At 54.9% G+C, this 24,680-nt stretch overlaps 1 protein-coding gene across 1 annotated transcript in view; it reads left to right on the top strand.

The window, feature by feature from the left end:
• The first annotated feature begins 7,434 nt into the window (after positions 1-7,434).
• MPPED1 (metallophosphoesterase domain containing 1) overlaps positions 7,435-24,680 on the top strand; it is a 97,475-nt gene continuing 80,229 nt past the window's right edge. The window contains exons 1-2 of the mRNA XM_038007349.2: positions 7,435-7,625; positions 20,750-21,051. Coding sequence (XP_037863277.1) covers positions 20,828-21,051 — 224 coding nt within the window. The 5' untranslated portion in view covers positions 7,435-7,625; positions 20,750-20,827. The remainder of the gene's footprint in view (positions 7,626-20,749; positions 21,052-24,680) is intronic.

Here is a 24,680-nt window from a genome sequence, read left to right as displayed (position 1 = left end):
TCCCCTTTTAGGGTGCGGCCCCAGGTTCCTCTGTCTGATGCGTCCTGGTGCATGCTGTGTTGACTGAGTGTCTTCTGTGTAGTAGGAATGGAGATGGGGGTCCCGCAGTGTATAGCATGGGACCTGCTGTGGTTGGGGAGACTGGGGCAGGCGCCTGCTGGCTGTCCCGGGGACCACTGCTGATTGGTACTTTCTGGAATCAGAGCTGGCACTAACCAGTCCACAGTGCGAATTCCATGCCGTTGGCACAGCCTTCCAGGGCAGCGTCTTTTCCTTCATGTTACAGGTGAGGCAGCAGGTCCGGCACCCTGCCCACAACCACATGGCGGGCCCAGGCCTGTCTGATGCCTTAGGCCGTGCTCTCCCCAGCTCACTGTGCTGCCTCTCCCAGGTGAGGGGTACTGGGAGGGGGACTTCTGGCAGGAGAGGAATGAGGCGGGGCTCTGGGTGGCGCTAGTACGGGCTCCCAGAAGGCGCCTGTGTGGCAGGAAGCCCCAGTTGTGTGCTGCTGGACCTCAGGCCCATCCAGCTGCCCCCTTTGTTCTTGATTCCACCCAAGGTTCACAGGCCCAGGCCCTGCCACCGGCTGTGGGCCAAGGTCGAGGACAGAGCAGTCACAGCCCATGGTGGGCCAGGAGGGGGAGGTTGCCTGGGTGAGTGTATCTTTGGCAGGACAGGCAGGACCCCCTCCCCAAACAGGGTGCTGGGCAAGGTGAGCGGGGAGCTCAGTGAGGCCTGAGGGTGGGGAGGGCCAGAGGGACTGCAGGTGGATTCAGGAGCAGGTGGACAGGACCTGGGTACTGCCTGAGGCAGGAGTAAGGGACAGGGGACAGGGCATGAGGATGCACAGATTTCAGGTCTCACTGCCCTGGAGGGACCTGCCCGCTCTGAGCTGCTGTTTGCTGCCCTCATCTTCCATCCCTCTGCACCCCTGAATATTCGCTCCAGGGTCTGCTTGGTCCTGGCCAGGACACTTGTGCCAAGACTCAGGCCCATGTCCCGAGCCCCTTCTTATTCAAGCCACCCATGGACCTGTCTGGGATGGGTGGGTGTGGTGTTTGGGACTGGGGGTGGGCTGAGATCTGGGTCTGGGCTTTCATGGTTGGAGCCAGGACCTCCCTCATCATCCCTTTCCTGGGTCCCAAGAGCAAATCCTGTTTGGCTCCTTCCTTCCGCACATTTGACTCTGGCACCACTGTTGACCTGGCTCTGGGGTCAGACTGCTGGACTTGAACCCAGGGTTCCTGCTACTGGCCCCCGCACCTGAGCCTTCTGTGGGTGGCATGGGCAAATGAGCCTGCGGTGGGGGCAGTTCTGGAGATGGCTGCCCCAGAGAGAAGAGGACACAGGGGACCTGCCATGAGCTTGTGAGCTCACCCAAACTCCCACAGTAGAGAAAAATGTCCCCAGTGATAAGGGCCTGGTTTTCAGAGCCTGTTGCCTCAGGCTCTGCAACTTACTCTCCGGGTGGGGATATTGAGCTCGGGGACGTTAGACAAATCAGAAGCTCAGCTGGAGGGGGTGACTGGAAACCTGTGGACCTCACAGTGTCCCAGTTCATGCCACCGTTGCTACCACTCCACAGTGAACAGGTTGGGTGGTCGTGAGGATTGAATGAGGAGCCCAGCACAGCCCCTGGGCTGAGCAAACGCTTAGCAAGAGTCAGCTGGTGTTGTGGACTCTGATGCCACAAGCCATGTAGCTCTGGCCTTTCTACCTCCTGGGGACCCCTCTTCGCCATCCCTCTGCCCCTGCCCCGCACTTTCCCTTGGATTGCTGCCTCTGCTTTGCACTTGGCTTTCAGTCTTCAGCCTCCGCCCACTGCCTGAGGAATCTCCCCAGGACGGGTCCTGGCCCCAACCACCTTCCCTGGTGTTCTTCTCTGTGGCCACTGATGGTGCAGGGAAGAGGGGCCACCTCTGCTTCCCAGGCACTCTCTGAGCCAGGCTCCCCTTTGGTTCCTGCCTCTAGGCCTTTGCTTCTGCTCCCTCTGCCCATTATGCCCTCTCTGCCCTTGTCAAGGGCACTCTCCAAGCCCCTCTCCTCTCTGCCCTCCAGGAGGGATGGGAGGCCCCACTGTGCTCCCCAGCCCGTGTGCCCCTCAGCCTGGCAGGGCATGGTCACTGTGTTCTCAAGCCTCACAGCCTCTGGACCTCTTGCTCAAGGGCAGGGCTGGGTCCGAATGCCTCTGAGTCTCTGACTTTTCTTGGCCCAGAGGAGGAGGCAGAGACGTCTGCAGAGGTGTGCTGAGTCTGAACCACCTCTTGGCTTGCCCCACACTGCGCCCATTTTTCAGAAAGGGAAACTGGTGTCCATGGGCACACAGGCAGTGTAGGACCGGAAGCCCTGGGCCAGGCCCGGCATCACATAGTGATGAGTAGGTGTAGTCATTCTTTTTTCTTTTCTTTTTTTTTTTTAGATGGAGTCTCACTCTGTTGCCCAGGCTGGAGTGCAATGGCACGATCTCAGCTCACTGCAACCTCTGCCTCCTGGGTTCAAGCGATTCTCCCGTCTCAGCCTCCTGAGTAGCTGGGACTACGGGCATGCACAACCATGCCCAGCTAATTTTTCTATTTTTAGTAGAGATGGGGTTTCACCACGTTGGTCAGGCTGGTCTCAAACTCCAGATCTCAGGTTATCCGCCGATCTCGGCCTCCCAAAGTGCTGGGATTACAAGCGTGAGCCACCAAGCCTGGCCACATGTTCCCACTTTTTGTTGCTATCCAGGAAGTCAGAGAGGTGGCAGCCAGGGAAGGATTAGAGAAGGCCATGGGGCAGGGCTGAGCGTGGCCAGGACCCTGGACAGCTCAGCAGAGCCCATCTGGCCGTGGCAGTGCCGGGATGGTAGCCGAGATGTGTTGGGGCCTCAGCAGGGTCTGAAGGAGTTGGTCTGGTGCCAGGTGGGGGGCAGGGGAGCTGGGTGGAGGGAAGAGCGGGTGTCTTGGAGTCTGATGATGGGCCTTGTCATCTCAACTTTATAGCAGCTGGGCAGGTCTCAAAACCTCTTGGAGCCTCAGTTTTTTCATCTATAAAATGGGGTTTCTAATCTCCCTTCACAGGGAGGGTTGCCCCTCACTGAGGTCCCAACCAGGCTGTTGTGAGAAATAAACCAGCTAGAAGGCATCTGCAGAAGTTCTCTCAAACAGCAAAGGGCTCACAGGCAGCATGTGAGGGGCCAAGAGCCATAGGTACCGTCAGCTCAGGCCACCCACAGGGGAGGCTCGGGAGCGGTGACCGGAGGACCAGGAGTGGCACCAGGAGCAGCCTCCACCTCGGGAGCATGTCCTCCTGCCTCCTGCAGACTGCACAGGAGCCTGGTTCTGCCTGGGCTTGGCCTCCATCCAGCTCCTGCCTGGCTTTCCGGGTGATGGCCTGGAGTCACGTGGCGGGGAGCGCTGCAGAGTGGGGTGGGCGTGTCACGTGAACAGTGGTCCGACTGGAGCTCTTGCTGGGGGTAGGAGGAGGGAGCTCCTGGGGTCTTTCCATAGCTTATCATTTCATCTATGAGCAAGCTCAGGAGTGAGCCATCCCATCTCCTTTCTCCTCAAGTTGAGGAAACTGAGGCTTAGAGAAACATGAGAATGTCCCAAGGTCCCAAGCAAGTTGGTAATGGAACTGCATTTTACAATCCAGATGCCCAAATCAGGTATCTAGAACTGTGACAGTGTGAGCTGCCACCCATTGCCGAATGTTTACTGTGCACCCCACACTCTGCATGTGCACGGCCCTTGAGGTAGGGATTATTGCATCAGCTTTACAGAGGAAGAGACTGAGATTCAGACTCACGAGCTGTTAAGTGGCAAAAGCAGAATTTGCTTAGGGCATGGTTTAAGAGTAGGTGCAGTCGTTGCAGGCTGTACCTGAGCCTGCTGGAGGTGAGCAGGGCCCAGGGTCCCTGATAAGGTGTGGCTTTTCCACCTTGGGCTCTAGGCCTAGAGGAAGGCCCAGGATGAGGACCATGCCAGATAGCTGGACTGAAATTGACCCCGCTCTGGGCTGTGTCAGGATCCGCACAGACCTGGCTGGCAGGTAGAGACCTTGCTGGGGTCTAATGGAGCCGAGGTGGAGATATGAAACTAGGGCTCCATCCTTTAAGACCCAACTTGAGTCACCTCCTCTTGGGAGCCTCTCCCAAACCCCAGCCCACGATGACTTTCATGTCCGGAGTCCTCTGCCCTTCTCTGCCAGAGTGATTCCTGGGGTCTAACACAGTGCACGTGGATATTTGCTGATTAATAACCTTTCTGGCATGCTGGCTGTGAGCCAGTCACCATGAAGGACCCAAGGAAGGCATGAAAGCTTAGGTCATTCTGTCAACAAAGCCGCCTAGGGCTCCAGCTCATCCCAGCCCCTGCCCTGCAAGGACCCCACACACCCCACACCCCTCCTTGAATGCCCCACACTCACCATCCTTCGTGACATCCTGATGATCGCAGGAAAGTAGGAGACAAAAAATTCCCATAAATAAAGTAGACTCCCTCCTCCCCTGCCCAGAATCTTATCATCATTTTGCAATATTTACTTCCGGCCTTCTTTCTCCTCTTTCCCTCTATTTTTTCATTTTTCAAAACATGGAATCGGGCACACTCTGGTGTAACCCGCTTCGCTCGTTCACGGGATGGGTGGTGAGCATGGAGCCCATTTTCCCACCACACGGCATTTCAGCAACATGACTTGGCTACTTGAAATTCCCCAGACATAGCATAATTAAAAAACGTATCCCCTCTGGCTGGGCATGTAGGTTGCCTTCACTTCTGGGCTGCAATAAGTAACCTGCAGCTACTACCTCAGGACACCTTTCTGGAAGGTGAGTTTCTTGGCCAGGGGATATCACACATGCACTTTGGAGCCTCTGAGCCTTTGCACAGGCTGGTCCCTCTGCCCAGCTACCCCTCTCCCATTGATCCCTAGATTCTTCTGCAGCACACACACTGCCTCCTCTGAAGTGTCCTGGCTGCATATGCTGCTCTCCTTGCCCTGGGCTGCCCTCTTCTCCCCAGTGTCATGAGTATCTGCTGACCTTCTGCTTCTCCCAGGTCAGAGTGCCTTCCTTTTCTTCCTCCTCTGCCTTGGCCTCCAGCACGTAGTAGGCGCCTAGGAAATGCTTTCCAGCAGAACGAGCCATCTCCTGGCTGGTTTAGCAGTGTGGGATTGTGTGGTGTTTCTATTAGTCTCCATGAACAAGTGCCACTGTGTTATTAAATTTTTCCAAAAGCAGAATGTGTGCTGTGTTTGCCAGAATGGTTGCTCTTTTAGGAGTGGGTCTATCCTGCCCATCCCACACTCCTCATTCCCTCATCTTTTAGGGACCATTCCCTGGGAACCTACAGAGTGCCAGGCCATGTGGGACGCAGCACTAGGCTCCGGGGAGGCTGACGTCTGGGGTGCAGCCTGACCCAGGGGAGGCATGAGGGCTACGTGAGACGGTGTGGGTCAAGCTGAGAGCTCCGTGCCTGGGCCTGGGTGGTGCAGGTAGCACCAGGCCCCTCTGGTGGAGAGCTCATGCCAGGCTTCAAAGGAAGTGCCGAGTGCCAGGCATACGGTAGGTGTTCATTAAATGTGTACCGTGGGAAGGTAGGAGATGATGTTCTGGGAGTTGAGGGTAGTTCTGGTAGGACTGGAGGTGGTGAGGAAGCTGGCCTTGGAGGACAAATGTCACAGGAACCTCTGCTCTCGACCCAGGGACCAGGAAGGCACATTTGTCACTGTCCTTTGTAATCTCCGGAGGCCACAGCCAAGCTGTGGCTTTGTCCCGGGCAGGCAGCAGGTGGGGTCTGCTGAGACACTGAGTCCAAGCCGCCTTCCCAGGCAGGCATGACAGTTTTCTCCTTCACCTCCCTCAAAGTGACTGTGCTCAGGAAGCTTGCAGCCTAGGAGGAGAAAGAGGCTCCTGGGTGGAGTTTGGGATTCCCCGAGAGAATTAGGGTCTAAAGACAAGGAAGCAGGAGCGGGTGACTGCCTGAGGACCCCTCGGCCAACCCCTGTCCCCCATCTCTGGCCTCAGGGCCCCAGGCCTCCATCCTCTCCCTCCATAGCCCAGCCTCTCCCTCTCTACCTCTGTCTTTAGAGGTGCCAGAACAAGCTCTAAAAAGATAAGCTGACCAAGTCACAGCCCTGCTCAAAAACCCTCTATGGCTCCCACTGCCCCTGATAAAGTCTGTCCAAGGCTCTTCCTGATCTGGCTTCTGTTCCCTCACTCCCAACCTTGCCACCTCATCTCCCTCCTCTTGCTTTTCCTTTGTCTCTAGCCCTACTGAACTCACATGCCAAGGCCTTTGCATGCTCCATTCCCTCGGCCTGGATGTCTTTTCCAGGCCTTCTCCCCTGGCATACACTCATTCAACTGGGCTGTCCCCACCTCCAGGAAGCCACACCAGATAGCTGTCCTCAAGGGCAGAACAGGCCTGAGGGGCCCACAGAGGCTGTCCTTGGGGATGATGTGATGTGTGTGTTGGCCAAGGAGACTCACAAGCATTTGTTGAGGGGCCTTGAGCCTCTGAGGAGCCACAGCCCCTTTTCATCTTCCTCTCGGTCTGGGAGGCCCAGGCCAGAGTGATCTGCACCCTAGATATACAAGGTCCTGGGACCCCTGTCCCACTCGCGGCGGGGGGCTGGAAGCCACAGGGCCTCAAACTTCCCAGGGTGACCCCTGACACTGAGGGTGATGCTCTCCGCTCTTCCCAGCAAGGCAGGGCCTCTTTACAACGGGTGTCGTGCCCTCTGAGGTCCTGACTTGTTTACCCGTCCCGTTGGGGCTCAGGCCACCGCAGGCTACCTGCTGTGCCCGGGTTTGGGGACCTGGGACTCTCCAGGGGAAGAGATGGTGGCCCGGGAGGAGGACCCCAACCTATTCAGACTGGGAGCTGGGGTCAGAGTGTCTCCGTCTCCGGAGGGGGACCTTTCAGACCCCGGGCGGGAGGGGCCCGGAGCAGGGTGCCCTGGCGGCCCCAGGAGGGGGTCCCGGCCTCGGGTGAGGGCTGCGGCGCCCCGGAAGGAGCCGCGCACGCCCCTGCACGCGGTGCCCACCGCGGCGGCCGCGGATCCGGAGGTGAGAGCGCCCCGGCCCCGCTCCCCACCCAGCCCGTGCGCGGCCCGGCCCGGGGCTGGGGGGCGGGCGCGGATAGGGGCGCGGTGGGGCGGCCCCCTCCCTTTTCCGCAGCGCGGGCCCCGCTCCTCCTCCCGCGTGCAGGCCAGTGGCCGCGCTCCCTGTTCCTCCGCAGCGGGATGCGGGCTCCGGGCCCGGGCGGGGGCCGAGGGCCGAGGCCTGGCGGGCCTGGCTGGGGCCCCGGCAGGCGGCGGTGCAGGGGCCGGGACCCAGGCCGCGAGCGCGCCCCTCCCGGCGGCCGGGCGCGGGGAGGCTGGGAGGGCGGGCGGCGGCGGGCGGGGGGTGCCAGGGAGGCTCGGAGACTCGCGGCGCGCGGGCGGGCGGCGGAGGGGGCGCGGGGAGCCCCCCGCCCCCCGAAGGAGGAGTCTGGCTCCCACTTGCAGCCTCGGACGCGCGGCGAGGCGGCCGCCGCCGGAGAAGCCCCCGCCCCTGCGCGCCTCCCTCCCGGGAGCCCCTGCCTCCCTCGGTGCGCGCTGCTGCTCGCGGCCGCCGCGGCCGCCGAAGAGGAGCCCGGGGCCAGGTAGGACCGGGGACGGCGGGGCGGGGCGCGGCGGGCGCGGGCGGGGGGCCGGGCGCGGGGCGCGGCCGGGGACCCTCTCCAGGCGCTGGGCAACGCCCGCGGCGCTGCGCAGGGGCGCCCGCAAAGTTACTTCGGCCGCCTTTGCCGGGTGCGGGAAGCGGTCTGGGCACCCCGGCTGCCCCGCCTGCCGAGCAGGCGCCGGCGGGAGGGGGCTCGGCCAGGGCGCGGGACTCCGGCTGGGGCCGCGGGGTCAGCGAAACTTTTCCTTTGCTCGCCAGTCGCTGCTGGCTGCTGGCGGAGTAGCGGGTGGAAACAGCGGGCTGGTGGGGGGGGTGCCAGGGATGATGATGGTGGTAACAATAGCAGCCTCTGCTTGTGGAGAGCCTACTGTGTGCTCAGCCAAGCCGCTGCTGGCACTTGGGGGGAAGAGAGAGGGGACTAACGCTGGCCAAGTGGCCACTTTTGCTAGGGATTGCTGGAAACTTCATCCATTTCCTTCCATTCATTCATCCCTCCCTCCCCTCCATCCATCCATCCATCCACTCACTCAACACATATTTATTCCTGTCTGCTATGTGCCCGGCCAGGGGATTCAGTGGCTACCTAGACAGGTCCCAGCCCTCAAAGGGAATGTTGATCATGGAATGTCCAAGCTAAGGAGCGGTTCTGTCTCCTGTGTGTTTGTTCTAGGACATGTTACAGGAGCGTGAATTCGTGCACAGTCTCCCTTCACCCGGGTAGGGCCAGAGGTGTGTCATTCAGAGCACTGATGTGCCCAGGAGTCTGGCAGGCCCCGGCTTGACCTTTGGGACTCACCCTTCTCCTTTCCCTCCCACCTCTCCAGGCTCAAGCTGGGTGGCCCAGTTGGTGTCAGGAGGCTCCACTCCGGAACTGGCCCCCATCCCCGTCCAGCTGACCTCTCCGGGATGTCTCTTCCCCAGTGCTGGGCTGGCCTGGCTCCCAGCTCCCCTCCCGGAGTTTCTTTGCCTTCCCCCTCCCCATTTCCCGGGCTCCACTGAATGGCCCAGAGGAGAGCTCGTTAAGTGGCAAACAATTATGAAATTAAACTGGGGGAACAAAAGTGGGCTGGCTGTTGAATGGTGGAGCTGGCTCACGGGAGTTGAATGGCAGTGGGAGACTTGTTAGCAGGGATCTGAGGCGCTGGGGGGCGGGGGCGGGTCAGGCAGACAGGCACTGGCAATAGTCTGACTGGACTTTTCAAAAAAAAAAATTAAACCAACTTGGTGAGAAACCTGGCACAGGGCTAACCATGCTTTAGGGGATGTTGGAGAGGCCACCAGCTGACTGCCACGTCCAGTTGGAAGCCAGGTCTTGGTGTACAGGAGCCCAAGAGACTATTTGGGGAGGGTGCTGATGGATTCGGCCGTCCGAGGCAGGGGAGAATCTCAGGGCGTTTGAGCTGGTGGAGCTAGGCAGGCATTCTGGAGTCAGGCACAGTCTACAGGGGCCCACCGTGTGGGAACCATGCATGATAAACTGCACTTCACCGTGCTGGGCTCCTTGCAAATTGGCTTTCCGAGTGGCAGCCCCACAACACTTGTAAAATCTTTTTCTCGAGATGGATGTCGGTGGAATGGTTCCATTGATTCTAGTGCGCGCTGGTTGGAGGTACATTAATTGGGCGATGACTAGTCAAAAGGCGATAATCCAGTCACGGAGGCTTAATGGTGTGTTCGGAAGTGTTTCAACGTGGGACTGCCTTCCTGTTTATTTCTCAGCCCCAGGAATTTCGGAAGACCTGGATTGAATGAGGTCCCTGTATTGGTGATGTGGATGGGTTCAGAGAGTCACCTACATGGCCGAGGAGGTACCTCTGATGTAACCACCCCATGGTACGCTTAGAATCACTCACATCCACCCTGGCTGATGCCCTGTGGGCTGTGCCTGTGGACACACAGGACAGGTTTAGATCTAGGTGAACAATAAGAATTTTAGGGTGTTTTACTTGAGCCCCAACTGTCAGGAATACACAGACTGATGTAGGGAATCATTGTTCTTGAAAAACCTGCTTTTAATAAATTCCCAGTTCACCCGTGAGACTCTTAAATCTTCATCCAATGAATGTGGCTTAAGTTCATTTGTTCTTCTTTGAACTTGCTACCTTCCCACCTAGGCAGTACGGGCCTTGGTGTGCTCACTTTATACAGGACACATCTCTCTGTACTTGTTTGAGGAATTAGGGTGGTCGCTGGGTTTCCCTGAAGGGTAGCATTCAAGGAGAAAAACCAGCATTCTGGGTGCAGGTTTGGACTTCTGGAAAAAAAAGAAAAGCCTCCCCAAAGTGCAATCATTTTTTAATCTATCAAAATGACTTCATTTTCCCAATTTCAGGCCTGTGAACTGATCATGAATACCAGGGCAGAGGAAATTAATCAGCCAGGCAAAGACTTTTAACAAGTAAATATTATGCACAGAAAAACATGCAATTAGTGGAGGTTAGTTAATGCCTTTCAAGTTGCATCGAGCTGCAGTTAAGGGTGGAATTTCTGCGTTATCCCTGAATTGTCTGTCAAAGTCTTTAATGTGACAATGTGACATGTCTCTCCCATCGCCCCTCCCTCACCGGGAACAAAAAAGGGTCTTTTCACGAATTCCCCCTTTCCATTCTTCTTCTCCCTGAGATCTTTCCGTTCAGCAGTAAGTACCTTTGTCTGCCTGCCTCTCTGGAGCAAGGGTCCGGGGCAAAGGGCTCCCCAGGTGCAGAGGCCTGGGAATAGCTTCTCAGGCTCGCTCCATACCCACGGATCAAAGTCAATGGCACCTCCGATAAGAGGTAGGCGCCTGCCTTCTGGCCTGGGCACCTCACCCTCTAGGACCAGAAGTTTCCAACATTTGGGGGTGGCAGGGAGAAGAGGGGGTGAAGGGACTGTTTCCCACAGCAAGAACCGTTTAGTGTAGCCTGGGGCACTCTGAAAGCCATTCTCTGCAGCCCTCGTTCCTGCTGTGTGGATGTCCCCATGTAGTGAGACTGAAGTTGTCTGACTTGAGTTTGAAGAGGTGACTAAAATGTCAAAAGCAAAAAAAAAAAAAAAGAAAAAAAGAAAAAAAGAAAAAATTGAAAGAAACAAAAACCCCTAGGGGAAAAAAATAAGAGACCCCTTTTTGGGGGCGGTATTGGAGGAAAGGTATAAATTGCTTCTCAGTTAATTTGATTTACCATGGCTCTCCCCGGTGACCTGACAGGTCTGCTACCAACACAAATGTTTTACTTTATTTCGACTTTTTTCCCCTAATGAGACAAGACTTAGTTATGCTTTATTTCCACTTAAAGTATCTGTGACCAATGAGGGCAGCCCAATTCCATGAAAAAATCATAACAAATTGAGATTATAGATATTAATTTTGAAATCAAATTGTGATTTGAGGTGTTCATTGGCCTTTTCAGGCCTTTTTGTGAATCACTCTGTGGGGGATTTTCTTGGACCTGAACTTGGCCAGCTTAATGTCAGAACCAGGTCGTCATCATAAATAGAAGCAGCTGCAGAAAAAAAAAAACACATAAAATTCTCCCTTCTGGTTGACTCTGCTCTGCATCCAGTTCAAAGCCAGGGATGAGTAGGCTCCTCTTTCCACCACCCCAGTCTACACCTGAAAGTTTGTTTCTGTTAAATGTGACTTGTCTATTGCCCACCTTCGCATTCCCGTCTTCTCCTTCCAAGAAGGATGTGAGGCTCAGCACTAATGCACAAGAAGAGACTTTTGGCATCGCCCATGCTAATTTCATCACTTCAAGGAGAAAATGATGCCTGCTTCCAATTTCTAATGCTCTCATCGTTTCCTCTTCATTTCATTCTTTTGCATTTTACGGACAGTACTGCAGTCTGCAAGCCTGCAAAATATATTGCATTGGCTACCTGAGAAATGTAATCCCTTCCTGCAACCTGCCTTTCCCTTCTTCCTGACAAAGCGCTTTTTAGTGTCTCAGTGTTCACAGAAAAGGCAAAGGTTCTCTCCCCCAACCCTTATTCTGCCCTGGGCTCCCCGCACAGCGCGGGTGCTGAGGGGCTGGTGAGAATGGAGTTTTGCTTTTGTTAAGTTTGTCATTCAGACACATTAGTGAATCGATCATACTTGGGATGTTTAATCCTTAATTGCAAATTCCCGCATGATCACAAAACATACACTTGAACTGATCATAAAAATGGCAAAACCCCAATATCAGACTTAAGTGTAGAATTGCCGTAGTGCTGATTTGATTATGCTTCAGTGACATCTGTTTAATAGATTTCCACAAGAACTGTAAATCCACATTTACTTTCTTTGCAAATTGTATTTGAATGCTGAGCAACCACAGCCCTCTAGCACCTTCCCCTCCCTAGCCATGTATGTGCTCTACCCCCATTCCTGTGGAGGGTGACTTGATGTGTAAGTGGGAAGGGGACACAATGCTGAGTTTTACACATTTACCTCCTATTTCCTTTTGTGTGTGGGTATGTCTGTGTGCATGTTTGAAACAGATCTGAACAGCTTACCATTGCAACTCCATAGATACATGACTCTCCAAGTGCTTTATTTTGAAAACTAGGACGTAGCACTTTGCAGAAGAAAAATCAGTCCACTTGCTATTGTTTATGTGATCGCTGATCTGCTAGATGGATATAGAAAGCACCAAGAATTATAATAATTTATGGAGTGGAGCACTGGTTTACAAACATATTTCTCTGCCCGAGCTTTGTGGGTTTCTTTGCGTCTCGGGGCTCGTTCCGTGCAATGGGAACGGAGAATATTCAGAAACTGAAGACAAGCCCGGCGAGCCGACTGCATTCATAGCTAAAATTAAAGGAATAAGTGAGCAGCTATTTGTGGCAGACAGGACATGATCCAGTAAGTAGCACTCTTCATATTCCGAAATAAAAGTACATAATTGGAAAATGAAGCGGCAGAGACTGCTGGGGGGTGGCGGTGGTGAGGAATTAGAAAGTGTAATTTAAAATCATGTAGTCATAATTCAAAATGGGCCCAGCTAAAAGGTTTTTAAGTGGTAAATGCTTTAAAGTCACTGTGGTTGATCCTTTTTCAAGGAATAGGGGCTAATTTTCACTTTATTTGTGGATTCCTTCATCTACTGAGCTCATCAGCTTATTCAACTTAGATGCTAATACCAGCTGCTGGTCAGTGTTGCTTTTCCTTGGGATCCCACACTTGATTGGGAAGGAGATCAAACACAAAGGTCTGTCATTTTAGGACATGGTGGGACGAGGTCTGATTTTTTTTTTCTCCCATTAGGGTATTTGCTTCTTTTCCTTTGAGTTGCTCTGCTTTTTTTTTTTTTTTTTTCTTTTATGGCATTTTCAACTATCAGCTCATCAATTGCATATTTTCAAGCAGAGGCAAAACAAGGAAAGAAAATATGATTTTAAAAGTGATTTTTGGGCTTGTGTAGGAATCGTCGCTTGTAAAACAATTCTCCCCAGATCCCTACATCTTGGTACTTTTCTGTTAAATATTATCTCCTGCATTTTGCTTGGGGGGACCACTTAGGAAGTGTTAGCGTGGTTTCTCTGTGATATTTTGCCACATTGCGACAAAAGCCCTAGTAAGCACTGCCTTCGCTGAGCCGAGCCGGCTTTTTCTCTGCATCGCCCTGAGCCACCGGCCTGAAGACAGGCAGCTGCACTTGGGGCTGGCCCGTTGGAGAGGCTGGGGCTATTCAGTCGCTCCTGCTCTCAGTTAAAGGCCCCAAGAGGAGACGGAGCCAAGGTGCGTCTAGGATCCTGCGAAAGCTTTCCAAGGTGGGGTTCCTCAGAATGCCGCAGCGGGGACGGCTGTTGGGGGAGATGTTTCTCTGGAAGCTTCTCATGCTTAATAAGACAGTGGTTTCTGTGTGCTCATTGACTGTCATTGAGTTTCGGACCCAGGACAGCACCATACTGTCCTAGCCCCCCAGTGATTGTTAAAGAGCTGCTGACAGAATGGAAGAGAAACACAGGTGGGTTCTGGGGATGGCTGCCTTACCGGCCTGGCACTGGCTTTGATCAGAATGACCTTTCCCTTCCAAACGAGAGCACTTTCGAGAGCCGAAGAGGATGCTGGTAACGGTGGCACCGGGACAGTGGATGTGAACCGGGGCTGTCCCGGGCCCGCGCTGACTTTGAGGAGCCTGTGTTGGCTGGGAGCGATGCTTCAAGTCACATGGTAAAGCGAAATCTATCTTTGGTCTGCAGGGCAGCAGCTCCTCTGGTAGTGTAATGCTCCAAGATCTTCCTCACACATCTTCGGACAGATAGGGGCCACCAGAATGATCCAAGAATCTCTTTTGCAAAAATCCATCTGCTGCTGAGATGCTCTGTGTGAGCCAAGGCCTCTCTCACTCTCTCTCCTTCCTGGGCCTTCAGCACACACTGGCTGGCCTTGCTGTTTGGTGGGGGCCTTGTAAGGGGCCCCTAGACCCCCTCCACTGCAACTCCTCAAAACAGAGTTCTGAGGAGATCTGTTGTCTGCCTGGCTGCTTCGTCAGGTCTGAGCCCTTGGAGGGCTAGTTTCGTGTCTGGGTCCTGTGACTCCCAGAACAGGACCTGGCCCAGAAAAGGATCTGGCCCAGAGCAGGAGCAGCAGCGGGTGCGCTGGGGCTGACCAGTGCCCTGCAGTGTCTAGATGGGGGTGGTGGTGAAGAATTTGCCTAGAAAAACGAGTCGAGGGCGGGTCGTAGTGGATGTGTCCAGCCACAACTCCCTGGGAAGTCAAAGCCCCAAAGACTCAGTAGGGCGAGAGGGAAGGGGTCAGGCACTCTGGGCTTTCAGGCAGGAGAGGACGGGTTGCTTGAAAATCCCTTCTGTGGCTGGACGCAGTGGCTCACACCTGCAATCCCAGCACTTTGGGAGGCTGAGGTGGGCGGATCATGAGGTTAGGAGATGGAGACCATCCTGGCTAACACGGTGAAACCCCGTCTCTACTAAAAATACAAAAAAATTAGCTGGGCATGGTGGCGCACGCCTGTAGTCCCAGCTACTTGGGAGGCTGAGGGGCAGGAGAATGGCGTGAACCCAGGAGGCGGAGCTTGCAGTGAGCCAAGGTCGCACCACTGCACTCCAGCCTGGGTGACAAGCAAGACTCCGTCTCAGACAAAAAAAAAGAAAATCCCATCTGCATTCTTGAAATTTCCCTGGGGAGCTTCTGAGTTCTTCAGAACATTCTAACTGGAGGAGAAGAGACATGGAGTGAGCACCTCCTGTGTGTCGGGCCCTGGCAGGGGGCTTTTGGATCTCCTGTGTCCTTCAGTGGTCCAGCAGCCGCATGTTTGTAGATGAAAAACTAAGATTAAGGGGGGCAAAGCTGCTTTTGAGTCCTGCTGTCAGACTCAAAGGCCTGTGTAGTTTCTCTCATTCATTCGTTCATTCATTCATTCATTCATTCACATACCAGTTTATTCTTTGGCGTTTCATTCAGCTCAGATAAAAAGCTGACTGTGTGTTGGGAGTTTTGATACAGGAAGCCTTGGGGGCTGTGGGTGGAGGCTCCTGACCCAGCCAGGGGAGGTCAGGGAAGGTGTTTTCGAGGTTCTGAACCTTCCTGAGACTGAGTGGGCCTGTGTCAGGAAACGAGGGTGAACGCAGGGGTGGGGTTGGGTGCAGGGCCTTCTGGGCAGAGGGAATAGCATTCATGGAGGCTTCAAGACAGGACCCCCTCTGTGCCAGGGAAAGCCTGCATGACTGAGCCAGGCCTGAGAAGTGGGAGTGGGACTGGGGCCAGGTGCAGCCTCCTCAGCTGACCTGAGGCACCGAGCTTCACCTGAGTGCGCCAGCGGCTCTGGAGGGGCTGGGTGTGCCAGAGGGAACGGCACGGGCAGAGGTGAGTTCTAGGACATTCGTTCTGGAGGCTGGCGTGGTGTGGCCATGGTGATGAGGGGTCAATATGGCCAGGAGACCAGAGAAGTTTGGGGGTGGAGGGGCGGTCAGAGAGAGGCACAGAGAGGTGGGGCCTGGAGTCTGACCTCTTTCCTAGACACCAGCTTTCCATACAGTTGGCGTCGAATGGGACCTGCTCCTTGGTGTCTTGGCTAATACCCAGGTTCTCCTTGGAGCACCCTGGCCTCACTGAACTCACAGTACCCGAGGAACAACAAATAAATGTCTCTGAGAGGAAAATGGAAAGAGAAACCATCTGATAAGAGAATCAGACTTTGGAAAAGCAAGCCCTTAGAACCAGAGGGAATTTTTCAAGGAGTGCTGGGCTGGGGGGACCTGGAGTCTCCCATTCTGGGTTCATTGGGCCTTTATGGGCAGATCCAAGGCTCATTGCAGCCCCTCAGTAACCCCTCAAGGGGACCACTGAAGAAGTGGAAACAGAGGTTGAGTGACTTGCCCAACGTCCCACCGCTCAGCAGCCTGAGATGGAATTTAATGGGAACCCCACTTCCTCTGACTTCAGAGTCCAGGCCGTCCTCCATGGCAGATGCATGCCAGTGACCAGTGACAATGAAAGAGTGAGGCCATTTATCCAGGCCGCCCGGGCCTCAGGGACCTAGCACTTCCCCTCCCTCTGCCCGGCTTCTCATTCCCCAGGTCTGGGCATCGCTGTTGTCATTGGTATGTGAGGTGAGGCCCCTTCAGATAACCTTTTTTTTTTTTTTTTTTTTTTTTTTTTTTTGAGATGGAGTATCACTCTGTTACCCAGGCTGGAGTGCAGTGGCCCAATCTCGGCTCAATGCAACCTCCACCTCCCGGGTTCAAGTGATTCTCCTACCTCACCCTCCTGAGTAGCTGGGATTACAGGCATGCGCCACCACACCTGGCTAAGTTTATATTTAGTAGAGACGGTGTTTCTCCATGTTGGTCAGGCTGGTCTCGAACTCCCGACCTCAGGTGATCCTCCCGCCTCGGCCTCCCAGAGTGCTGGGATTACAGGTGTGAGTCATCGTGCCCAGCACAGATAGACCTTTCTTGATCACCCAATTTAATCACCCCATCACCCTGCTCTGTCTTTTTCCAGGTACTGATTATTAGCTGGAAATGTCTTTTCTGTGTAATTCTTTGTTTACCTTATTGTCCCCCCTCCCACCCGGTCCCATATTCCTTGAGGGCAGGAGCCTCTTTGCTTTTCCATTGCCCTTCCTGGCGCCCGGAACAGGGAGAGGATGTAGGGCCGTGGCTAATGGTTGTTGAATAACTCGTGCGTTTATTCATTCATTCATTCATTCCATCCATCCTCCCGCCTCGTTCCATTTGGGGGAGGCACCTGCAGCCCCGTCAGGATGCATGACTTGCTTAAGGTCACTCCGCTGGACGGAGAGCCAGGCTGGGAGCCCAGGCGGTCTCCCTGCGGCGGGTCCCGGGGCACCACGGCGTCGCTCGCGTGCTGTGCTGTTTTGTGGACCAGGTGTAAACGCTTCCTAGCTCAGAGCTGTTTGTTTGGGAGTTGCTGCGCCTCCTCCGTGGATGGGCTGCGCGGCGGAGAATGCTCGCCTCCTCGCACGGTGGCTAACGTGCTGCTGCGGCTCCATAAATATTAAATGGGCATTAAAAGAAGGCGCTGCGTTTCCAGTTTCCCGGATTTCTCTGAGCAGGGCCCGTTGCGAACCCCCTTTATGTGAAATGCAGCATTTCACCGCGGAGCGCCTCCGGGAGCCTTGCCGCCCGCCTTTCCCGGCTGAGTCCCTTTGGTGCAGAGCGGTTCTCCCTCGACTGCAGGCTATCTGCATGCTGGCGCTTGCTCCTCTGGGGCAAAGACGGGTGGGGGCCCCTGGAACCCCTTTTCACAAGGGCTGTGCCAGCCTGGCAGCCTCCTTGCTGGGTATGCAAGGAGGGTAAGATGGAGACGGGGCAGTGACTCTTCAGTCTTCAGCTGTGCTCTCCTGACACCCAGCCTCTCCCAGGCCTCTCTGCTGGGCACCAGGCAAAGTCTCCAGACACTCTGTATGTCCTTCTGTCCCCTCATGTTCTCTGCATCCATCCCTCCATCCATCCGTTTCTCCCTCCCTGCCTCCATCCATCCACTAATACTATTGATGAAGTATTTGTGATAGGCCGTGGGGTGATCATGTTATAAAAATATTAGCTAACATTTATTGACCACTCACTGTGTGCTGGGCTCTGTGATCAGCAGCTTACATGTGTCACCTCATTGAATATTCATGACTCTACAAGATAGGGACTGTTTTTCTTTCCATTTTGTAGAAGAGGAAACAGAGCCTCTGGAGGTTCAGCCGCTTGCTCAGGGTCACAGAGCTGCTGGGGGCCGGAGCTGACACATGGGGTACACAAATGGGGGGCCCAGCCCTGCCCTCAGGGGACATCCGGGCTCTTCCTGGCACCCTGAAAAGAAGGCCCCAGATCCAGGCTTCTCTGAGGAGACAGCAGCATTGCTGAGAGGAAGGGTGTCAGCTTCAACCAGCAGGAGAGGAGGGCAGAGCCGGAAGCCAGGCAGCTAGGTCTGGGGGCTCAGCCCTGGCACCTACTCTCTGTGCAACGAGACATCACTTCTATGGGATGTACCCTTCATCATTTGTCAAACGTGAGACATGAGCATCAATATCTGTCTCTTAGTGGTGAGCACTGCAGAGGAAGACTCTCGAAAAGTGCTTGAATTGTGTGACTCTGAACAAGAGCATGGCCCTTGTGAGCTGTAGGCCTCCAGGTGCAAGAGCCCACCAGGGCTGGCCTGTGTGGCTCAGATAGAGGCCAGACCAGTCATAGGGCCAGACCATGCAGGGTCTTATGGTCAAGGGATTTTATCAGAGAAGCCACCACAAGGATTTCAAGTAGGGATGTGATGCAGTCAGCTTGCATTTGAGAAATATTTGAGTTCTTCAGGGCCCGTCTGGCACCCCTAGCTCCTGGAACTGGCCCCTTGGTTCGCACTTGACACCCTGGTACCAAGGGTGCCCAATACTCAGGCAGCACCCACTGACAGCAGCTCCTCAATATGCAGGGATCGAATTGAACAGAATAGTGACTTTGACCATCACAGCCGAGGTGAGCTGGGCCTCTGGGCCCCACCAGGCTTTGTACTCAGAATTCCTGCTTACCTCTTCATTTAACCTGCACAATCCCCGGGAGATGGCATTACTACTATCAAATCCATTGTCTTTTCTTTTTCTTTTTTTTTTTTTTTAAACAGAGTCTTACTCTGTCATCCAGGCTGGAGTGCAGTGGTGCTATCTTGGCTCACTGCACCCTCCGCCTTCTGGGTTCAAGTGATTCTCCTGCCTCAGTCTCCCAAGTAGCTGGGATTACAGGTGTGCACCACAGTGCCCGGCTAATTTTTGTATTTTTAGTGGAGAGGGGGTTTCACCATGTTGGCCAGGCTGGTCTTGAACTCTTGACCTCAGGTGATCCGCCCGCCTCAGCCTCCCGAAGTGCTGGGATTACAGGTGTGAGCCACTGCACCAGGCCTCAAATCCATCTTCTAGAAGAGGACGCTGGTGGCTCAGAGAAGTTAGGAAGTTGACTTAAGGTCACACAGCAAGTCAGCCATGCTGGGACTTGACCCCTGTCCAGATCTGGGCAGGCCTGGCTCAGAGTATGCAGAGTCCTGGAACTTGGCATCTGGTGCTCTGAGGCCTTTCCCGGGGCTTCTGGGTGCCGGGTAGCAGTTACAGACAAGAGGGGTGCAGGTCCCTGCTCCCCCACCTACAGTTCTGTTGCGTAGCACCCGCAGGGAGAGACAATCACTTAGAAACAACCCACAGGACCAAGCAATGGCACAAGTGTGTCCCCAGGAAAAGGGAGACTTTTCCCCCCTTGTCTTTGCAGGTGGAGAAGAGGGATATGTGTTGGGAATCAGGAAGTGTCTTTAGGGGTTGGTGGGAGAAGGAGGATATTGCTATTTATTTCACCTTCTAGGGAGATGATCAAGATTTTAAAAAAATTAATAATCCATTTCTCCTTTGCACATAATTACAATGTTCTCCATTCTCTAATTTTTGTCATTTTCCTAATCTAATTTGTTTTCTGACCATGTCGATTCTTCTTCCAAGCACAAAGCAAACAGGATTTTTCTTCATTTAGCGTGTTTGCGATATGCCTATCCAGGAATAGTTTCAATGATGTTATTTTCTCCTTGGTTAAATACAGTGCAAAAGGAATCGTCGGAGGGTCTTAATGACCCAAACTGAAAACAACGACAAAAAGTCTTCAAGGCATTTCCCATTGACACAGTTTAGAAAATAATTATGAAAAGGAACGAGACAACTCGATGGTCTAAGTAACGAGGCATCGGCCGTAGTGCTGTGTGTTGGGGTAGGATGGGGTCTCACCCGGGGCCTGCATTTCCAAGTTTCTACAGAGTTCTACACTGACCCCGAGGCGGGGTCGGTTGGAGGGATATTTAAGCCCAGTAAATATAAGTGCAAACTGCACTTCCCGGTGAAAAAGATTTGAAAAATATTGCATATTCTCAAGCTGCAATTCAAAGCTTGACGGGGTACCTCAGGGTTCCTGAGATCCTCATGAGAGAGAAGGTAGTGAGGCACTGGAGGAGGTTTTTGCAAAAGGTTCTTCCTCCCTCACCATCTCTGCCCCTACCTGCACCACCACCCCTGAGCCGGTGGGTATGTGACCATCTATGTCTGGGAAAATCCCTTCTCGGGGCACCACTAAAAGATATCTTTAGATGAAATTGATGTTGAGGGAGGAATTTTCGCCCGTGCTGTCTCCACCTGCTCGGGCTTGCAGGGGTGTGGGCGTGGGGCCGTGTGGGTGTGTTTGGGGGTCTGTGGGGGATGGGCGAGGGTTGTAGGAGAATCCTTCTTATTTCCCAATTCTGAAAAGTAAAACTTAACTCACCTGTTTACAAAATACCAGCCATTGTCTTACCCCAGCTCCCTGTCACCCTGTAGGCTCTGGAGGATTTTGTTGAAGGAAAAAAAAAAAAGCCTGAAGTATTTAAACACGTTGGGCCATGCATGCATCCGTCCACAGTGCTGTGGGTTGTGTTTTTTTTTTTCTTTTTTTTCTTGTCCCCTCCCTCCCTTCCCTTTTCTTTTTACCAAAGTATATTCATCAAACTGCTGAGTTGGAAAGATTTGTAATGAGTTTTTGAGCTGTACGACTGTGTTTTTTTTCCTCTCCCCCCGCCCTCTCCCTCTTTCTAAATCTTCATCTGACATTAAATAAAGCAAATCCCAAACAGATTAACTGTCGCACGGTTCTGCTCCGTCTCCTCAGTCTGTTTCCAGGTCTGGCGGGGGGCCGGGCTGCGGTGGCGGCAGCGGTGGGAGATGCCAGGGCGGCCAGCGGAGGTCCATGTGGCGCTCTAGGTGGGATGCCGGCGTCCTGAAGGCGGAGGCCCTGGCCCTCCTACCCTGCGGCCTGGGCATGGCATTCTCCCAGTCCCACGTGATGGCCGCTCGGCGGCACCAGCACAGCCGGCTCATCATCGAGGTGGACGAGTACAGCTCCAACCCCACCCAGGCCTTCACCTTCTACAACATCAACCAGGGCCGCTTCCAGCCACCGCATGTGCAGATGTAAGTGGGACCTGTGGGGTGGGGGTGGGGGTGGTGACAGCCCCCTGGGGTGGGTGCATGATCTCGGGTGCCTCCTGGTTCTGGGTGCACCGTTAACAAGCATTGAATGTTTGTTGACTGCAGCAATTCTGGAATCCTAGGATCATGGGGGCTCTGAGTTGGGAGGGACCAGCAAGAAGTTGCAGATGGATGGCCTGTGGGCCGATTCTGGCCGCGGTCCTGTTTCACTTGGCCAGGAGCATGTTTTACAAATATTCAAAGATGAGGTGGATGCACAGAAAACTCCAGACTTCTGGCTTCACTTTATAAAACCCAAAGGCCTGGCAACCCCAGGCCCACATGTCCTCTTGGCAGCGTCTGGCGGGGGCCACATTCCAGATCCCTTTCTTGGCATTTGGGTGGCGACCCTTTGTCTGATTTACTCTCCTCATTGTACACACAGGGAGACCGAGGCCCAGAAAGGGGAAGGGGCTCGCCACAAGCCCCATGGCAGGTTAGGACCCAGTCTTGGGCTCCGTGTTTCCTCTCCCTGCCCTTCCTTTTGTCCAGACCCTGTGCTTCTCTTGTGAAAGCAGAGATGCTTTTCCAAAAGGACTGGGGGATTCTGTTGTCTACCCCTTGGGGCACTAGGGGTAGACAGTGCCCCTAGTGCTCAAGCAGTGAGGCCCTGGGGAGCACACAGACTCAAGACCCCCATAGGCAGCAGAAGGGCTTGTCCTGAGGCCTGTGTGCAGGGCCAGCCTTTCCCATCTGGATTTCCTGAGGTCCTGGAAAGCTGTAGGTGGCTGGGGGTGGCTCCAGAGATGGTCAAGCTCCTGACCCTGCTCTGGGTGGTTCCTTGAGTTCCTAGAACTCCCCTCCTCCTTTATACCTGTTGCTTCTCCCATGAGCCCTGCACGACAGAGCTTACCTGGTGAGGAACCAGGGGCCCAGGCCCATGAGGTGCCCCACCCTGCTGGCAGGTGCCAGAGCTGGACTCGAACCCAGGCTTCCTGAGTCCAGCCCGGGGCTCTCCATGCTGGGCCTCCCACATCCTCGGGCTGTGATGTGTGTGGATGTTCACGCTTCTGCCTGAGAGTGGAGGCTGTTGTCCCCTCGGCTGTTGTACCTTCACCTGACTCTAGGTGCCCGCGCCCAAGCTGGGTGTGGATCAGGGATGACCCCTGCAGAGCAGGGAGGTGACAGCACAGGGAGGGGGAGCTGTGACGGGGGCTGATCCAGTGCTGTAGGGCCTACGGGAAGTCCTCCTGATCGTCCAGGGGTCTGGTTCCCCAACAAGGGTCTAGGCTCTGGGCCGCCTCTGGGGCTGTGATCACCATCTTGGGGCAGCGGTGCTTGTGGAGTCCCAGCCACTGTCCCTCGGACCACTTGGAGAAGGAATTAAGGGGGTTTCCAAACCCTGGCCTGGTGGGATGTGTGTGAGGTTGCAGCCTCCCGTCCCTGTGCGGCCTCCCTCAGGCCTGGCCTCCGTTGTGGGCAGAGGGGGGTATAGGGAAGGGCTCTGCAGGGCAGCAGGCTCCAGGCGGGGATTGCAGTCTTCTAGTGGCACTTGCCCAGGAAAATGCTTGTCTCCGTGTGGGGCCGCAGGACTGGTGTTGGCTGTGGCTGCCTACTTTATTTTTTGGTAGATTTCTATTTGGGCTGCTGCCTCTGGGTTTCAGATCTGTGGGGCTTGAGGCCTGGGAGGGGCTGCAGGGACGGGGACCTTCCCTGGCCTGTGTTTTATCTTTTGTTGGTGAGGATCATCCTCCAACTGGGTGAGTCAGAGGTGACTGAGCCTGAGGTCCCCGTAGGCCAGGCTGAACTCCTGCCTAGTGGGCAGGCAGAGAGCAGCAAGGCCTCCCAGGGCAGGTGGGGTTTGTGAGGTTCCCGGCACCACACACAGTGGGACCATGGACAGCTGTCAGTCACAGCGCCCCTGCTTGGGCCAGGCACTCACTCAGGGAGCTCCTAGTCTGAGAACAGAGCCAGGGAAACAGGAAGACAGGGAGTGGGGGCCGAGGAGGCGCTTCCCAGTTTCAAGGGATCCAGGAAGGACCTCCTGGACCTCCTGGAGAACTAGATAATTTCTAGGTTGAGACCAGAGCAGGAGGAATAGACATAGCAAGTTGGGAGGGGGTGTGAGGAGGAAGTGGACCAGGCAGAAGCAGTGGCAGGGTCGGAGCCTGCAGGTGGCTAGAAGACGGGGGTCTCTGAGAACTGCAGGGAGGCCCAGCTGGGCAGGCAGTGGGAGTGGGGGATGAGCAGGAGACACCACAGGTCCCTGCAGGCTGGGCTGCGTCCTGAGGGAGGGTGATGAATGACAGAATGAGAAGGGGTGATCTATCCCATTTAACTGAGCCACCTGGGGCCATTCATTCTTTTGTTGAGTCATTCATTTATTCACGCATTTGGGATGTCTGTGAGCTGCTGAGTTTCTCAGTGTTTAGGACCTTGGGCACTGAGCTTGCCTGCTTGGATGGGGGTCATGCTGCTTGGTGCCTCAGTTTCCCCAATCTGGAGCTGGCTACTCCAGGTGGAGGCACCACATGCTTCCCTGAAATTCCCCTTGCCGTGCCGCCCTCCTCGGTTGGCACATGTGCTCTGCACAGCTCGGAAAGCTGGTCCTCACCACCCGTGACGCTAGTCCACGCATTCTCAGTGGAGGAAACAGCACCTCCAAGGGGTGAAAACTGGTTCTTAGGGGGTGAAAAAAATGCTGCACACAGTAATACTGGGGATGAAAGAGTTAAATCCTGGTAGAGAAGGCCCAGTGGGCAGCAAGCATTCAGCATTGGTAGCACATGCCAGGCCTGGTGAGAGGCTTGGGACCCAGCAGTGATCGAAGGCACCCCTGCCTGTGCTGAGCTTACATCCAGTGGATGGCAGGCAGTTAGCAGATGGTCATGAAAGCGTGTGATGCTGGTGATGGTAAGCGCTGCGGAGAAGGAATTAGCTGGGGAGCTGGAGCAGGCCCCGTGAGGATTTACACCTGGCCTGCCCCGCCCCATCCTGGACTGCTCTGCACCACCACCTCCGGCAGTGGGGAGAGTTCCCGGCTCCTGCTGGCTCTGGGGCTCCGAGGCAGCTGGGGTTTGGGTGGGGCCCTGGAGAGAGCGTGCTCTGAGCTCCAGCTTTGAAACACAACTTTGCACACAGCTGGGTAAAGCCAGGGTGGGCACAGAGATGGGGGGCTTCTGCCTCCCACTGCCCCTTCATTCAGCCTCCACACCCCAAGCTCGGAAGCATGCGGGCTGCTGGAGGTGGCTAAATGGATTTCCATGGCGAGTTGGCTGCTCCCTCCCAGGGGCGGTGGGGGGATGGCTGCCACCTTCTGACATGTGATTTGTCGCCACCCTGGGCTTTGTCTCCGGGGTGAGGGAGCGAGGGGGCCTTATTTAATAAATCCACAATTTATATTTAATAACAACAGTGACAGTCCAAACATGGCCTGTGATTGAGTCCTGTGATTTATGCCGTTGCCCCCAGAGACCCTGCTGGTGACGAGGCCGCCTCTGCTTGGGTAATGAATCTCTGGAGCTGGGCCTCTGGATTGTGAGCAAGGCTGAAGACTCCTTGCCCTGGCGACTGAGCAACCCTGTGGGGGTCTCAGGAGGCCCCTCTAGGCCCGGCCCTTCTGCCCTGGGTGG

This window comes from Chlorocebus sabaeus, chromosome 19 (assembly GCF_047675955.1).
Source record: "Chlorocebus sabaeus isolate Y175 chromosome 19, mChlSab1.0.hap1, whole genome shotgun sequence".
Lineage (NCBI taxonomy): Eukaryota > Metazoa > Chordata > Mammalia > Primates > Cercopithecidae > Chlorocebus > Chlorocebus sabaeus.
This window is presented reverse-complemented; position numbering and strand designations above follow the sequence as displayed.